The sequence below is a fragment of the Mauremys reevesii genome, linkage group 1 (assembly GCF_016161935.1).
Source record: "Mauremys reevesii isolate NIE-2019 linkage group 1, ASM1616193v1, whole genome shotgun sequence".
Taxonomy (NCBI): domain Eukaryota; kingdom Metazoa; phylum Chordata; order Testudines; family Geoemydidae; genus Mauremys; species Mauremys reevesii.
This window is the reverse complement of record NC_052623.1, coordinates 267,786,173-267,804,063: the sequence shown is the minus strand read 5'-3', so window position 1 is coordinate 267,804,063 and position 17,891 is coordinate 267,786,173. Positions and strand designations below refer to the sequence as shown.

Here is a 17,891-nt window from a genome sequence, read left to right as displayed (position 1 = left end):
GTTAACTCCTTATGCGTAACAATCTGTTCCATCTTGTATTTAGCTGCGACATTCTTGAGTACGCTGAAGAAGAGCTCTGTGTAGATCAAAAGCTTGTCTCTTTCACCAACAGAAGTTGGTCCAACAAAAGATATTACCTCACCCACTTTGTCTTTCTTTCCATCAACAGTCTTTCTTTCTTTCTTTCTTTCTTTCTTTCTTTCTTTGTTAAACTATGCCCTTTGGAGTAAAGGAGAGTGTTTCTGGAAAAGGCATTCTAAAAATTACTCCAAAATAGGAAAGTATCATCTGCCCCCATTATCCCATTCAATCCGTGTGAGTTTCCCACATGAGTAGCAGCCTGGGGTTTTATTTCCATGAAGCTGTGACAGTTAAAGTGCAACAGCATTTGCTTATGTATCCTGAAAGCACCCTCTTTTATGGTTTCTGGAGACCCAACACACATCACGTTGCCGGCAAACATAGCAATCAGCTCAAATGTTATGCATAGCACAGAGGTCGTAGGAGGTGATACTCTTGGCACAACTAGGTACAAAGGCAATAAACATGTAGGAAATAGGAGTGCAGTCCAGAATCCCAGGAGAGATTATAATAAACCATCACAGTGGAGGTAAATCATAGGTGTATAAGAAGAATGTGTACAAACATTGCTGCTACGTGCTGTTCCTAACAGGGGCTGCATCTACAGTATCACTGTCGGTTTTACTGTGCATGTCTGTTCTAGCTGAATCTGGAACTGTAGGCTCAGCGATCCCTATGCTGTTGGAAAAGCCACAGTAGGGTTACACGTAATCTGAGTGTCTGCTGCATTCCAGCCCAGAGGTGGCTGCATTTCAGTGGTGGTGCATCAAATCGGAGAGTAGCAGGAAAAGGGACAAGGGGCACTGCGCTCCCTCCTCCGCAGCGAACACGCTTAGTTACCTCGGCTGGGACATAGCCCACTACATACACATTCTAGACGGAGGTGGTAGTGATCTGCCCTCAGCAAATGCCAGCTCTTCCATGCTGTGACATTATTTAGTGATATTACTGTAGCTGGACTGAGCAGCCTGTCATCATTAGATGGCCGCTTGTCTCTAAATCATCAACCTCTTGTTTATAAATGGGCAGTTCTGCAGCCTCCTAGTGACCCTGCTGACGATGATTTTTGAGGTGTGGTGCAACTGGGCAGAAGTAACTTTCCCATTTCTTACTGCACTGCTGCAGGGAGGAGGGGTTACGTTCATATCACAAGCGCAATGGTACTGCTAGGGCCTGCTTAAAAGTCACATTTCCTTTGCTGATGTTTTGCTACTAATGCTGTTGTATCAGGCTGTGATCTAATACTAGTGCTGCAAACCATGACTGCCCAGGAGAGGAGGCATCCTTTCTCAGCGTGTGGAAGAGCGAGATAAATGTCTTTTTTGTAATTACCTACCCAATAAACATATTTATTAGTAATTGATGATCAGTGATCAGGGCTCTGTTATGCTAGATGCTCTATATACACAGAGTGAAAGACAGTTCCTGCCCTCAAAAAGCTTACAAGCTAAGTAGACAAGACAGACAAAAAGTGGCCATAACGAATGTTAAGCTTCAAGAGGCTATTTCTACAGGCACATGGAATTACTAGGGTCAGCTAGAGAGTAGCCTGTTGGAAGCATCCAAATATATTAAAGATACAGTGCCAGATCCTTCACTGATGTAAATAGGCAGAGCTTCATTCAATTCTGAGCTACACAAGCAGTGGTTCTAGTCCTTAATATACGCTATCAATGTCACTGTCCTATCACAAATGTATCTTATTTCCATTTGTCAGTGAACTATCCCAGCAATGTTCAGAGTCCCTCAAGAACCAAAGAGCCAGCGGCAATCTTAGATTGTAAACGCTTCAGGACTGTCCCTGAGACGGTGTTCTACGTTTGTACAGGGCCTGGCGCAACAGGGCCCTGGCCTCTCAGCTCTGCCGTAATACGACTAATAAACAGCAAAAACAATTTCTCCTATGAGTGTGGCACAGAGACGATGCAACTTAAAATTCTCGTGAACAGTTTTATCTTAATTCCATTTTTATGTTGTTTTCGGAGGCAAGGGTACCAAATAAAGGAGCTGACCTAGGTAATGTCCCCTTTTTAGAAGACCACATCCACTGTTTTCACCACCAAAATGTGAATGCTGTTTTATGCCTAAAAAGGTGATTAAGCCAACAGCACTACAGGGTCAAATGATGCTCTACTTTGCATGGACATTAGCGGACGCACTGGTGCAGCTGAACGGCGTTTGGGTCTCTGCCCCCTCACTCGTGCTGGGGGCACAGGGGAGTACATCTCTCAGGACACTCTTCTAGAGAGGACTAGCTGTAACGGGCACCCTTCTAGTCAAGCATGCATTGTGCAATGAATCAGGCCCCAGATGAGACATGAGAGGACTGGGCCCTGGGTCTTTCCCCCTTCTCTGTCCCCATAACTTTCCCTCTCTCTCTTTGCCCTTTGTACTCCCTTCTCCAACTCTTCCTCCCCAGCTTAGCTCTCTCTCCTGACTTTAGCCTTCCCTGATGTCTCACTCACTCTCTCGCCCCCCAATTTTGGAAGAAGTTAGCACGTTAACATCTGCCCCAATACCTGCCTCATACCCTCTCTCAACCCTGATGCGCAGTGGCATATTCTCTCTCAGCAGAGAGACACAGGGAGCACTAGAGTATGTGTCTAGTTGTTTTCAGAGTGATCTTTGCATGACCCATGCAAATAGCGCCTCAGTTGACATGGGTTGTGGGGGGGGGGGCGCGGAGGATGGAGGTGTGGGAGCTGGCAGAAGCTTTAACCTTTTTGCATCTTTCTCTCTGACTTTGTCATCCAGGGGCTCTTTGTGTATATCCCTTTCTAGCGGTGTTTTCTTCCTCTCCCTCCCTCCCGCCCGTCAGCATGTGGGCTGATCACTGCTCAAACTTTTAATTCAGATGGTAATTGGAATAATAATACGGGCAGAGCCCTTCTGGCTCTGTTGCTGCAGCTGGCTTCAGGGAGCTATGAATAGCTCTGAGTCACACACACAGAGCTGGTTTCACATCAGATCATTTTGTTTTGTTTTCATATTCCCCGTCCCCATCCCCGGGACTTCAAAGGAAAACATTTCCCCCTCTCACACTACCCCACAATATAAACCAGGCAAAGGCATGTCAATAAAATCCCTATTTGGGTGCCAGAGAATGGGATGCCTAAAGAAATCCATCAATTAATGAGGGTTTGGGGGGCAGATGGGGATTGCAGGCATCTATTTATAATGATGGAAAGAAAAGGCATACGTGCATGTGTAAAAATAGTGCACAGTTGCTTGCAGCTTCCTCCGCTCACCTTCCACCTGTCACTTTTCTTCTCAGATTGTAAGATGTTTGGGGTAGAGGCTGTGTCTTCATCTGTGTTTGTACAGCACCTAGCACAATGGGACTTCTGTGTGCTACTGTGATACGTAAGAACAACATAATGGAAAAATAGCCATACCGGGTCAAACCAATGATCCATCTAACCCAGTATTCTAGCTTCTAAGAATGGCCAGTGCCAGATGCTTCAGAAGGAATGAACAGAACAGGGTAATTATCAAGTGATCCATCCCCGGTCGTCCAGTCCCAGCTTCTGGCAGTGAGAGGCCTAGGGATGCCCAGAGCACAGAGTTGCATCCCTGACCATCTTGGCCAATAGCCATTGATGGACCTATCCTCCATGAACTTATCTAGTTCTTTTTTTAACGCAGTTATAGTTTTGGCCTTCACAGCAGCTCCTGGCAATGAGTTCCACAGGTTGACAATCTGAAAAGGTACTTCCTTTTGTTTGTTTTAAACCTGCTGCCTATTAATTTCATTGGGTGACCTCCTGGTTTTTGTGTTATATGAAGGGGTAAATAACACTTCCTTATTCACTTTCTCCACACCAGTCATGATTTTATAGACCGCTATCATATCTTCGCTTAGTTGTCTCTTTTGCAAGTTGAACAGTCCCAGTCTTTTTTTAATCTCTCCACACCCGGAAGCTGTTCCATACCCCTAATCATTTTTATTGCCCTTCTTTGTACCTTTTCCATTTCTAATCTATCTATTTTGAGATGGAGCGACCAGAACTGCCTGCAGTATTCAAGGTGTGGGTGTACCATGGATTTATAAAGTGGCATTATGATATTTACAATCTTATTTTCTATCCCTTTCCTAATGGTTCCTAACATTCTGTTAGCTATTTTGACTGCCGCTGCCCACTGAGTGGATGTTTCCAGAGAACTATCCACAATGACTCCAAGATCTTTCTTGAGTGGTAACAGCTAACTTAGATGCCATAATTTTGTATGTATAGTTGGGATTATGTTTTCCAGTGTGTATTACTTTGCATTTATCAACACTGAATTTCATCTGCCAGTTTGTTGCCCAGTCACCCAGTTTTGTGTGAGACCCCTTTGTAACTCTTTGCAGTCTGCTTTGGACTTAACTATCTTGAGGAATTTTGTATCATCAGCAAAATCTGCCACTTCACTGTTTACCCCTTTTTCCAGATCATTTATGGAACAAATAATAAATAATACTAAGAGATCTGAGTTCTATTTGCAAGTTCCAAAGTTCTATGCCCACTGTTTCTGTGACGGTCCAAAGAACCACAGGTCTTTTCCACATGATCAAATTCTATATCTGTAATTCACCAGCTGTGCAGCTCTAGCAGTGGTAGCAATGGCAGGAGTACTATGGAATGCAGGGCTCAAACACAGAGACAACACAGTGGTGAAAATGTCTGTGCCCCTGTACACACTTGTGCTGTCCCCATTGCAGTCACTGATGGAGGCGCACCAGTGGTGAATTACAGCTATGCAGTTTCCTTGTGCAAGCATAGCCAAAGTGCACAGCAAAATGGCAACCAGGAAATCCTTAGTGGCCACAGATTTGTTACAACATTATTGGCACCACCAAATACAAGGCCTAGAAGGGAGATGATTTGCTTGGGGAGCTGCATTTCAGGCTGCTAATGAAATCAGGGCTAGAGAGGGTGGCTTAGTGGTTTAAGCGTAACCCACACTAGGAGAGTGGGGTCTTTGTCCCCCTCTGATGGATGGCACATGTGAGAGGTTAGTGGGTCACTTACATCTGAGGAGTCAGTCCTGTAGCTCACGTGGTAGCAGATTATGCTTTTAGGTGCTGAAGGCCTAGGGTTCATACCCAGCTGATAGCACCTATAGGGCCAGTTACAAGAGCGATGCCCAATGTGGAGCTTGAATTTCTATAGCCCTCAAAGGCTTAAGATGAGCAGCCCCAAGCAGCAAAGTCTGTAATCCCCACGAACAGAGAGGAGATCGCTGTCTTTCTCAGAGGCATCAGGTATGAAACTCCTAGGTTTTCCCTCCAGAACCATTGGTTTGAATCCTAGCAGGCTAGAGTCAGCCCTTCATCTTCCTGAGGTAAATAAACTCTATGTGGGGTGTGTGTGTGGGGGACGGGGGGCGCGCGGGGGCTGTTTTAGATGAGACCTTCCTGTTTCAACTCCATGGGAAGTAAACCCCTTGGCACTTTTCACACGAGTAGACTTTTGTGTCTGTGCCCTCAGGCAGTATAACCTCTCCTTCACTGTGGTGCAGCGTACTGCACGCCAGCTGGCTACCCCCCCCACCCCCGCACCAGAGATGACTGCGACTCAGTGGTTCTGCAGAGCTATAAAGCCTCTAGAAATGTACTATATTTCGTCCCTGGGGAACCATTTGGCTCTTTCTTCTGCTACTGTCATACAATTAAAAATAAATCATAGATCTGATAATGCCCATGAGATTCAGATTAAAGTGGATCACATGAGGCTTTCTGAAGACAAGAGAGAGATCTCTGAGGTGGCCCTGACATAGAGAAGCTGGTGACTAGGGGGCAGTGTCATAGCAGACTCTGAAGCAGCACCCCTCACAGGACACCAAGCGACGGCTGCCTCCCACCCCTGGACTAGTCGCCTGTATGTTTCTTTCTCTTCCAGGCTACGATAGATCCTGGGGGGGCATGTCCGGATGGAAACAGCTAATGAGTTTATTTCCGTCTTGCTCCTGATTTGGGTAGCTCTGGGTTTTGTGATTCTACGGCTTCCCTTTGCCAGTCAGGGGAGTGCTGATTCAGACTGCCACACCACCTCTCTGGGCCTATCTTGGCCAGCCTCTCAGTGGGTGATGCAGTCACTTAGCACTCTGGCAATCCACTCAGTCTCCTCTCTGGTCCTCTAGGCTGGCACGAGACACAGTCCCTGCCCCCTCAGAGGAAGCATCATCATAAATGCATTTAGACAAGTTGTCCCAGTAAACAATGAAATCCTATCACCAGGCAATGACACACCCAGTGCGTTAAACCTTGGACACAGGTAGGGTTTTCAACAATCCCGTATTACAAGGGATGTCCCTTATTTAAATAGATAATTGCCTGTCCTGTACTTCATTTCTGTGCAACAAGATCAGGAGTTGCTGGGTGCTGCAAAAAGCAGCAAGGAATATGCCTGGCGAATGTAAGTGAGGACTGCTTATTTATTATTAATAATAAAAATAATAACAATGATCATTATTATTGGGAGCTGGGTGGGTCGGGGGTGCTAAAAACAGTCCCTTGTTTTTTAAATAAATGTTGGCAACCTTAGACATGGGTGATTGAGCTATCCACACACATTGAGGGTTTCTAGTGACATCCTGTAATCCTGAGAACAAAGCTCAGCTCACCTGATCCTTGGGAGAGAGATATTGAGTCAAGCACAGTTTCCCGGGATTGTGGTTGTTTATAACTGAATGTTTTCATCACCAGATTTGGACACAATGCATGTTTTTATTAAAATCAGATCCAAATTCTTCCTCTTGCCCTGATCCTCATGAACCTCCCTCCCCACATTTGTGGCCTTATTCCTTTACCATGAACATCCTCACCTCATGCCTTACAACCCTGGCATGAATCCTACTGGCCCAAATCCCCATACTGTGTAGCCTTCAGTGACCTTATCTTCCTGCCATGAGATCCTTCTGCCCTGATCTCCTGGCTAACCCTTGGTCCTGCCAATAGCCCATTGGTCATGATCCCCTCTGCCTTAAGGCTCCTGCTTTGAATCCCCACCCCCTTACTCTATTCCCCCTGCCCTGATCCCAAAATAGGAGATGGATCATTTAATGATTACCTGTTCTGTTCATTCCTCTGGGGCACCTGGCATTGGCCACTGTCAGAAGACAGGATACTGGGCTAGATGGACCTTTGGTCTGACCAGTATGGCTGTTCTTATGTTCTTATGATTTCAGATTGCTTTGTATACACTCATTTGCATATCAAGGCTGTTAATGAACAACCCCATGGCTGTGAGGCCCAGGTATGGAACTGGGATATCAGAGCTGACCTGGCCTATCCTATGCTTGACAGTTATTTGTATAGTTCAGTCTCATTGGCTGAAACGCTGTGAACATTGATCTGGCTGTTTCTCTTTCCCCCGGCTGCGAAGTCACAACATGAAATGCAGTTGTCTGATGACATCACAAACCTAGATGACTTCTGCTCCCTCCGTTATTAAAGATACAGACACATGCACACACAGAGATGATTTAAGTACAGATACTTCTGTAACCCACTGTCACACTGTTAATGGTGCTGAGGCTAAGACAGCTGCTAAAGAGGATGGCACAACAGAGGACAGCTCAGGCAGCCCTGTCACAGAAGAGATGTGACCTGTGCTGGAGCTAATTTGCACACTGCTACTTCTGTTGGAGCCCACAGCACTTCAGAAATGCCACGGCCACTTTTCCCCTCAGGAACATTGGAGAGGACCTGTCCACAGTCCCAAGGCCTAGATAATGAGGAGGAGGAGGAACCCATATGCTGTTACCCCCATCACCCGCCACCTCCTCCGGCCCATGCTAGGAGCCTCATCTGCCCAGGGGACAATCATCTGGAAGATCCACAGGGAGCCATTCCATTTTCCTTAAAGGGGTTTGTAAAAACGAAAACTCGTGGCACAGCAAAAGAGGAAGAGTCGAAAAATAGAATGTTTGCAAAGAAATTGGCCAGACACAACCTAGGCTTTGCAGATGATTCCTTATCTCCAGAAGCATTGGCCTTGAGCATGGAATTTCAGGAGCCATTTTACAAAGACCTAGAGATGGCTGATACCTTATCAGATGATGAGGATGATGATTGGGGTGGGAGCTATCATCACCCTGCCCTTGAAAAAGCCCGTAAGTCCAGATTTGCCAGCATGTCACCTTGTAGCCCGCATGATTCTTTATATCACAACACAGCCAGACAGTTGGGAATTGAGGCATTTGCTCCCTGCCTCCATCCCAGCGACTTGTATGTTTCCAGCACAGCTCATGACAAGGCACCTGAAAGTTGTGCTCTTCATGAAGAATCCATAGGAGACAGGGAGTATCCATCTCTGCAGCTGAGCTACGAAGAACTCAAAGAGGAGAATTCCATGCTCAGGAGGAAGATCAAAAGTATCCAGAGCTTCTCAGAAAGTCAGACACACATGGTGAGGAACCTGGAGAGAAGACTGAGGGCCAGTGTGGTCAAAGAAAAGAAAGAGGCTCAGGGTTTAGAATCCATTGTCCAGCAGGCAGAGCGGAATCTGCAGGGGATGACCCAGCGGGCCCTGAAGGCAGAAAGTAAGGCTGCAAAGCTGAAGCAGGAGGTGTCCCTTCTCCAGGTGGAGCTGGCGAGTTTCAAGGCAGAGAATGACATGCTGCGTGCAGGCCAGTCTGCCAGCCTGGGGGCAGTGCAACAAAACGTAGATGTTGCCTTGCAGAATCTCCACGGGGTTATAGCCAATGCACACTTGTCAATCAAACAGCTGGTCTCGGGAACGGAAATGCTGCATTTTGTGGCTGATCTCCTGAAATCCATAGACAAGATTTCCGAAGTCAAAAAGGAAGATGATGGATGAAAAAGCGCTTAGGGGGCTCCCACCTGTGAGTGTATAGACTGAGATCACACTGTTCCCAGACTGCAATCAGTAATGCAATGTTTACTTTCATATACTGAAACGTTGCATGTCTTCAAATAGGTGGCCTTTATCCTTCCCAGAAGTACTTTTATTGTAATTAAATATGAATTTCATGTACTAATGGAGTGTTAGCCTCAGGTGCTCTGTTTCAATAGTGTAGTGCTACAGGCTGGGAGAACCAGCTGTTTGTCCTGTCCTCGTCAGACGTCCTGTGTCGAGGTATTTTACAGGCTTTGGGCTACAACCCAGAGCCCACACTGGGAAGAGGGTTGCACAGGGGCTCGGTACCAGCAGGAAGCCCTGCAGACACACTGGCTGACTCAACCAGAGTTCTTTCATGGGAGCTGGGGAAGAACACGCCAGAGGGGGCTGTGTTACCCTTTATCAGATAGCAATCTACACTCCCACCTGGCTTATTTGTGCTGGCTGGTGCAGAAGGTGGCTGAGCCTCAGCTCTGTGCACCTCTCACCTGTCCCTCTTCCCCTGCCCCTGTTGGTGGCTTGGAGAATGCAAGGAACCAGAGTTCTGGGCATGTTTGCATAGGGTTACAACAAAGAGAAAGCTCCTTATACCCTCTTAGCACTTCCCTTGAACTCAGGGTCAATCACAGTCTGTCCCTTTAGATGCAAAGGGTTCCTCTCCCTGGAACCTTTACATCCATGCCTGGGGAAGGATGAGAGAGATTTGCTCAGTAACCTTTATGAAGTTGTTAAATATCCAAATGTGATCTGAGACAATGTCCCTTTCTTTACACTACTAGCTCCAGTGCTGCCTAATTGTGTGTGAAAATGCTTTGATTTCCGTGTCCTTGTCTCATGGCAGAAAGGGAAAGTGCTGAGATTTAGCCATCACAGTAGCTGTACTGTCTCAAGAAGGGGATGCTCCTCCTCCCACTGCTAGACCTAGATGTGCTGATGTGGCAACCCTAACTCTGAATTTCCTACCTTTTGCAGTGTGCTAAAGAACATACAGCACAGGCAGTCTTGTCCTTGCTCTGGTGGGACCATCTCCAGGGATGAGAGAGAGATAGTTTCCATCACTCCTTAGCCTTTCTGTTGGGCTTAGATTATCAACCACAATTTTACTACAATTTATGCAACTGCATAATTGAATTTTACACAGAGGGCCTCATCTATTTTATTAGAACTTTCTCAACAGCCTTTAATGCTCTTGGCCACCAGGGAAGGGTCGCCAGACTCCAGTCCCTGATGGAGCTCGGTGGGGTAGCTCTCAAGTGGCTGTGTTTATTTTGACTGGGTAGGCTAAGAGGGTAATTATGGGCAATTATTTGTCTTTACCTGGAGCCCAGCCAGTAGAGTACCCAAGGTTCCATTATGTCTTCCCTGCTATTCATTCATGGGTCCATGCTCCTCTTCAAGTGGCCATGTATGGATAGTCTCAGATACCAAACTGCCTGAGCAACATTTTTAGCTGGCTGCAAGACAGCTGGGAGAGCTGTCAAGCCCAGCCAAGCCAGAGGTAGGAGGAAGTGTTTTGAGGAGCTGGCTTGTGGTTTGTCTGTGTCCATTATTCAGGGAGTGTGTCCACCACTAGTTAGCCAGAAGCAGAACCTGGGGGTCACCCTTAGCAGCGTGGAACCCCATTTTGCAACAGTGATCAGAAGCAGCTATTACTGTCCCTGGCTTATCTGAGAAACCCAGATAGTTTGTTCAGACGTGGACCTTAACCAAGTCATCCACCATGCCTTTCTCACATCCAGGCTAGTCCACTGTAATGTGTTCCTAATCACACTTTCCTTGCATTTGCCCTGGAAAAATGGTTGCTTACTTGCTCCTGATGATGGGAGTGAGGGAGTGAGCTGGTTATGCCTGCATTCTGCAATGGCTGCCAGGAACCCAAAGAGTACAGTGCAGGGTTAGCACTGGTCCACAAAGCCCTTCCTCATCTATGAGTCATTACCCCTTGCAGTATGTCCCTTCTCAGCAGCTCCAATCAGCCAGTTCAAGTTGATTCTTTGGTTTCATGGTTCTTTGGTTTAATCGAGACCAGGCCAGGGGCATGGCTTTCTCAGTCCACTGAACCCTCTGCAGCAGGTTGTCTAGCAGAGTCCCTCCTTGGCTGCTCTGGGGGCATGTTGTAAGGCCTGTTTATTACTGCAGCCTTGTCCCTATCTCTGGATACCTCCTATGTATCACTTTGCTTTTTTGTATCCATTAACCATTTTCCTTTCCAGTTTTTGGGGTGTGTTCATTGGGAAGCATTCCCTCTGGACTGAGGTGGTGGGGGCGGTTTGCCTGAAGGCTTCTGAGCTCCTTTAGCCCTTGTTTTTGGTGTATTCTGACAGGCTGATCTCTAATCCTCATGTAAGCTTTTATGTTACTGTAGTGCATATGCGAGGTGCCTTACAAATGTGCTAAAACGCGGGTTCTTGACCTGGGATTTATGACTGACCTGCCCTTCCCATATTGCTAACTGGGAGGGGAGACTGGGTTATGTACACAGGGGCCTTGGGGGCTGTGGTATGGAAAAGGGGGCTGCAGTATGGTGATTGCTGGGAACTGCTGTACTGTCTGTATATATCGGTTCTTTATACCTGTTTTTACAACTAGTGGATTGAGACGAAGTCTTGGCAAGATACAGTGACATTATGAGGCCTCCCCTGAGTGGTCACAGAGCCTGGGACCTCCATGCTCTGCTCGCTTGGCCAGGGACTGCTCTTTTTGGTTGTCATGTTGATGGGATTTTCCTTTGTTGTTTGTCTCTAAGGTGTGTGTTCAGCACCAATCACAGGTATGGCTGGCGCCACAGCTCATCAGGGGTGAGTCCCAGCCTCATCTGGTCCCGTGTGAGCTCTGCTGTTAGAGACCCGAGACACGTACAACTCCCACAGCATCTCACGATCTGAGATACCCTGATGATAAAGCGAGCCATGGGTAGCGTCCGAGTTAACAGGTGAGTGACCCCTTCTTAAAGGCAGTCATCACCCCTGGGATTATAGAATATAGGATTCCTTGCTCACCCCCTTCTCTAAATCTATTCCAAACTACACCTCATCACTCCTCACAGTGTCAATGGCTGCCAGGCCACACCTGCTCTGCTTCTCCACACCAAGCTTATGGCCCTTATGGAAGGTGAGAAGCTGAAGCAGTTGCCCCGGCAAGAGGGGAGATAAATTACAGATTTCTGCCTGTAATCATCAGGAGATAAACACCCACCTTCCATAAACCTCACTTTGCCTTCCCAAATGAAGGGAAGAGGGTGAATGATTTGGGAGATGATTATTATCACCCTGAAGAGACCCCCATGTTTAACTCATGGGGCATCTCAGGAACAGTTAGAGACGGGGTCAAGGAAGCCATCTTGGATAACTCCAGATGGTCTGGTAACCTAGGGAGATCAATGGAGTACAGAGACAGTCCTTGATGGAGAGGCACTGAAAGCCAGGATGCCCCCTGTGGGCTCCCTCCTCCTGAAAGTGTATCAACTTAATTCTACCAATGGTCAGAGCATCCACTGTGATTATGTGATCAGGGAACAATTGTGATGTTATACAAAGCCTTATGACCTAACAGCAGCAGCTTTCTTCCTGAACGGGAGCAGGGAAGTGGTTGGGATATTCTGAGGGAGAGGGGAGCATGAGAGCAGGACAAGTAGCTCTCAGAGAGAGGGAGTTTCTCACAGGGAATCTGCCAGCACTTTGGCTGTTGTTGATCTCTAAATTACACCTTTGGCTCTGGATACAGGATGCTGGGAGCCATGTTCGTTGCTGTGGCAACGGAATTGTCCTGAACTCAGGAAGTGTATAAACATTGTCACAGATGCACAATTAGATCAGTGAGGAAAAGGCAACAGAAAATAGAAACTTCCAACCTTTATCATTCAGGGCCAAAATGTTACAAGATCCCAGAGTTAAGGCAAGTCAAGATTTCAGTGTTGTGAGCTTCCTCACAGTGGAGTCCAGTCAGGACTTTGGTAGAATGAGTTTCCTTGCAGTGATGCTCTGCAAATGTCCAACCAGGGGGATCCACCAGTCTTTAGAGCCCTGCGCAGATGCAGAAATGTGTATCCACAACCGATCTGTGATCCGCAACATTTATCCACAGATATCCACAGATTTGCAGGTCTCTACACCAGGGGCTGGGCTGAGGCTCCGAGATACCGCACCCCCTCCCCCCCCGAGCCCCCTCGGGGAGAGCTGCACAGCAGCTGGGGGGAGCCCGGCCGGAGTTATGGACCCTCCACCTGCCCTCAGCCAGGCGAGGAGCCTGAGGGGCAGGGACATGGCCGGGAGCTACTCTTAGGCCCCACCCCCCACCCAGAGCAGGTGGAGAGACCCAGGCTCCCCACAGCTGTCTGTGAGGCTCTCCCCGACTGGGCTCCAGCAGGGGGGCATGCCTCAGAGCCGCAGCCTGGCCACAGTAAGAGCCAGGCTGGCAGCTGCGGTGGATCCTCCACCTGCCCTGGGCGGGGGGCCTGAGCAACCCCGCCTAGTGTCCCTGCCCCCCAGGCCCTCCGTTCAGGGCAGGTGGAGGGTCCACACCACAGTTCCTCACAGCTGCTCACCCGGCTCTTAGTGTCAGAGCCCTGTGCGGATACAACATTTGTATCCGCATCCACGCTGCTGTCCATGGATATAAAGTGGATACCCGTGGATTTGCAGGGCTCTACCAATCTTACTGCCGTGTCTTGGTAGAACCAGCTGGGGAATCCAGTGTTGTGAACTTCCTCGTGACAGTGCCCTCTCAGGACTCCAACACTGTGAGCTTCCTCACAGCAGCATCCTGACAATGCCAAAGAGGACCCAGACAGTGCCAGAGGAGGACTCTGGCAATGTGTTCTTCCTCAGAGCTCTCCCTTGGCAGTGCACAGCTAGCCAGAGCTCCAGTTGTTTCCACTTCTTCACAGCAGGGCTTTGTCTCTGGGAGTACGAGCTTCCTCCTGGGGAGCCAGTGACCCTCTAAGTGCTCAGTTTCCTCCCCCCCCCTTTTTGTTTTTACCTCAGCAGTTTGTTTTCTCTGAAAGGTACAGCATTGTCTCAACTGAAGAGGATGGACACAAGGTCTCTACCCTAGGCAACATGAATGGGCACAGCTGGAATGGGAAAGGACATGTCCCCAGGCGGAAACGCCGTAACCGTTTTGTGAAGAAGAATGGCCAGTGTAACGTGTACTTTGCCAACCTGAGCAACAAGTCTCAACGCTACATGGCCGACATCTTTACCACATGTGTGGACACTCGCTGGCGCTACATGTTTATGATCTTCTCAGCAGCCTTCCTGGTCTCCTGGCTCTTCTTTGGGTTCCTCTTCTGGTGCATCGCTTTCTTCCATGGTGACCTGGGTGCCACTGGGGTGAGCGGTGTCCCTGCCACTGCAAAGCCCTGCATCATGCACGTCAATGGTTTCCTAGGAGCCTTTCTCTTCTCGGTGGAGACGCAGACCACCATTGGGTATGGGTTCCGTTGTGTGACTGAGGAGTGCCCGTTGGCCATCATGGCAGTAGTGGTCCAGTCCATCGTGGGCTGTGTCATTGACTCCTTCATGATCGGCACCATCATGGCCAAGATGGCGCGGCCCAAGAAACGGGCCCAAACCCTCCTTTTCAGCCATCATGCTGTCATCTCTGTGCGTGATGGCAAACTGTGCCTCATGTGGCGAGTGGGAAACTTGCGGAGGAGTCACATTGTGGAGGCTCATGTCCGGGCTCAGCTCATCAAGCCCTACATGACACAGGAAGGTGAGTACCTCCCGCTGGACCAACGGGACCTCAACGTGGGCTACGACATAGGCCTTGACCGCATATTCCTGGTATCCCCCATTATCATTGTCCATGAGATTGATGAGGAGAGCCCACTCTATGGAATGGGCAAGGAGGAGCTAGAGATGGAGGACTTTGAGATTGTCGTCATCCTGGAGGGGATGGTGGAGGCCACAGCCATGACCACCCAGGCTCGCAGCTCCTACCTGGCCAGTGAGATCCTCTGGGGTCACCGTTTCGAACCTGTGGTCTTTGAGGAGAAGAACCGCTACAAAGTGGACTACTCACACTTCCACAAGACCTACGAGGTGGCCGGCACCCCTTGCTGCTCAGCCCGGGAGCTTCAAGAGAGCAAGATCACCATCCTCTCTTCTCCGCCACCTCCTAGTGCCTTCTGCTATGAGAACGAGTTGGCCTTAGTCAGCCAAGATGAAGATGAGGATGAGGATGAGGTGGAAGTGGGGCCTGGGTTAGGAGGAAGCACCAAGAACGATGGAGGAGTCATCCAGATGACAGAATTTGGGAGTCACTTGGATCTGGAACGGCTACAGGCTGCCATCCCCCTGGACACCATCTCCTACCGCAGAGAGTCGGCCATCTGACTCCTCCTGCCTTTCCATTCCACATCTGTTGACCACCATCTCCTTCTCCCTTTCACTCCAGTGCTTAATTGAAAAATTCCCCAAAGAACCTCCTTTGCCCACCTCTCAGCCCCTGAGCATGTACTGTGTGAGACATGCTCATGTTTCCAATGGGCCCAACCCACACTGGAACAGACTTCTTGCAACCAGATGGGAGAGCAATATGTGTATTCTGAACTCCTACACTGACAGCTGATGTGAGGGAATGCCCCCCACAAACCCCACCACTGTTTGGGGCTGGAACCATAGGAAGACAGGCTTGGACCCAAAGCAATTGCCTCAGTACAACTGATGGCCACTAAATGGGTCCAGATTGTTGCCAGAAAAGAAGTAGGCTATAAATGCCAACCAAACTGGGAGGACAGGAGAATCTGGGGGTCATGGGGAAAGAGTGAAAAGGATCTGGGAAGTGGGGTGTATTTTGCATGTTTTTTGCTTGTTGTACATGATATTATTGTATATAAAACAGATCAAGAACCAAAATCCATATTCTTCCATTTAAAATTCCAGATCAGGAGTCAAGGACTCAGTAGCCCTTTCGACTCTCTCTCTGGCCCTTGGCATCCTTGACTCCCAGAGGCAGGTTGACTCCACCCACCCATCCCAAGTCTTCCCTGGTTCTTTTTTAAAACTATTCCCGACTTTTCTCAGAGACACCCACCAGAGGAGGCAGAGCCCTGTGTGTGCAGAGGGAATGTTAACTGGGGCAGTATCTGGATGACAGACAAATTACTCATTCAGGACAGTGGTTCCTCCACAAACTCTTTCCACCTCCTCCATCCTCCTCCCCCTGTGAGCTGCTGTAAAACTGAATTTGTAACTATTTATTTTTAATAAAGTATAATGCCCCAGGGGAAGTCTGGAAAGAAGAGAGAGAAAGAGACCTCACAGCTGAGGTAGTGTGTAGTATTATTATTGCTAGGAGATATTTGATATTTATATTGCAGTAATGCTCAGGAGCCCCAATCAGGGCCACATTGGCCTAGGTCCTGGAGATACCCATACAAAGATGGGCCCTACCCTAAAGAGTTTTCAGTCTAAGAACACAAGTGGCATATGAAAAGTATTGGGACAGGGATACCACCCATTATATACACATAAACATATCCACTTGGTATAGCACTCGGTGCCCTTTGGATGGGGGCTAGGCCACCTAGAGGTTGATAAGCCTGCCAGGAGAGAGGAGGGTCTTTTAACTCAGGAAGGAGAGGCTCATGAGTTAAGATCCACAGGTCCCAGGTTCAATCATATTGCCAACAGTCCACCCAGGGGCACAGGCATTGTATTCAATTATTATATATATACATACCTTTACTTAAAAATTATGATTCATGAAGTGTCAGCTGAGCCCATGCGGAGACCAATCCTGCTCTTGTTGAAGCCAAATGAGAGTTTTGCCTGTGATGTCAACAGCAGCAGAATTAGAACCTTAGTGAGCAGCAGGCCACAGCACCAGACCTATCTAAAGCTTTGTCTTACTTCAGTAAAGAGGTGGGCTCTTAACTTGAGTTAGCTAACTGGAGGTATAATCCTAGTGAACACAAGGCACTTTATAGTTGTCACACACGTTGGCATGTGTGCCATACTCATGACTGCCCATGACTGCCATACTCTTTAATTCAACCTGCAAACTTTGGAGAAGACAAAAACTGCTTTGTCTTCACTAGGATTTTATCTCAAGTTCGTTAACTCAAACACATTTTTTTTGGTCGTGAAGACAAGGCCTAAAAGAGACTTTGTCCTGGAAGTCATCCCACTTCTACCACCCAGTGATTTATTTATACAGGAGGAAGCCAGGGAAATCCTCCCCCTCCTAATTGTCTCTTCCTTGGTTCTAAACATTCACTAGCTTCCCAGCCCAAGAAGATGTATTTTCCTCTTCTCACTAGGCCAGAGCCTGAAATCATTACTCAGGTTTTGCTCAGCCTTTGCTCAGGTAAGATTCTCTCTGAAGACAAGGGGAGTTTTGCCTGAGAAAGGGCTCCAAGTCACCAGTTATGTTACAGGCATGCTTAATAGGTAGGTGAAGAAATGGGGGTTACAGCAACTATTCGTAGGTTTTATTAACAATTGCAAAAACTCCCCCACTAGTGGGCATATAAAATATGTGCAGGGAGAGTGGGAGGGAGCGAGGGAACTGTGAGCACACTGCACTGCCACTTAGTGGTGCAGTGTAGCCTACAGGAACTATGGAGACGCTTTCCACCCAGGAAATGGAAGCCATGGAGACAATCCTTCAAAACTATAGACAATACAAGAGAGAAAAAACAACCAGATTGACAGACTAGCTTGCTCTTGGTCCATACAGCTAAACCCTATGGGAGAGCACCTGCTTTACGTGAGAGAATGACCTCCCACCCCATCTCCTGAGGCACCTACAACACAAGGAAACAGGAACAAAATCCACATGTAGCATGACAACATTTTGTAACTGGCACAAAATGAGGGAAGGGAAGAGGGGATGGATAGCACAGGGAGTAGAAGAGAGAAGAGATTAGGAGGAGGGGATGAGAAGGAGAAGTTTAGAGAGCAAGAGTAGAAGAAGGATGAAGTGAAAGCTGGGGGATGAAGGAATAAAAAAGATGAA

The 17,891-nt window shown here is 48.0% G+C and overlaps 2 protein-coding genes across 9 annotated transcripts in view; both read left to right on the top strand.

The window, feature by feature from the left end:
- The window catches only part of KCNJ4 (potassium inwardly rectifying channel subfamily J member 4), a 35,650-nt gene extending 19,889 nt beyond the window's left edge, over positions 1-15,761 (top strand). For 3 of the 8 annotated variants that reach the window (XM_039520973.1, XM_039520972.1, XM_039520976.1), the window contains 2 exons: positions 11,674-11,859; positions 13,930-15,760. In XM_039520973.1, the coding sequence (XP_039376907.1) occupies positions 11,822-11,859; positions 13,930-15,265 (1,374 nt within the window). In that variant the 5' untranslated portion in view covers positions 11,674-11,821 and the 3' untranslated portion in view covers positions 15,266-15,760. The other 5 variants (XM_039520977.1, XM_039520975.1, XM_039520980.1 and 2 more) reach the window with 5 other exon arrangements.
- Positions 7,516-9,048, top strand: LOC120396078 (endosome-associated-trafficking regulator 1-like). The gene has a single exon (XM_039520981.1). The coding sequence runs from the start codon at positions 7,731-7,733 to the stop codon at positions 8,883-8,885; it is 1,155 nt and encodes a 384-aa protein (XP_039376915.1). The 5' UTR covers positions 7,516-7,730; the 3' UTR covers positions 8,886-9,048.
- Positions 15,762-17,891: the final 2,130 nt, after the last annotated feature.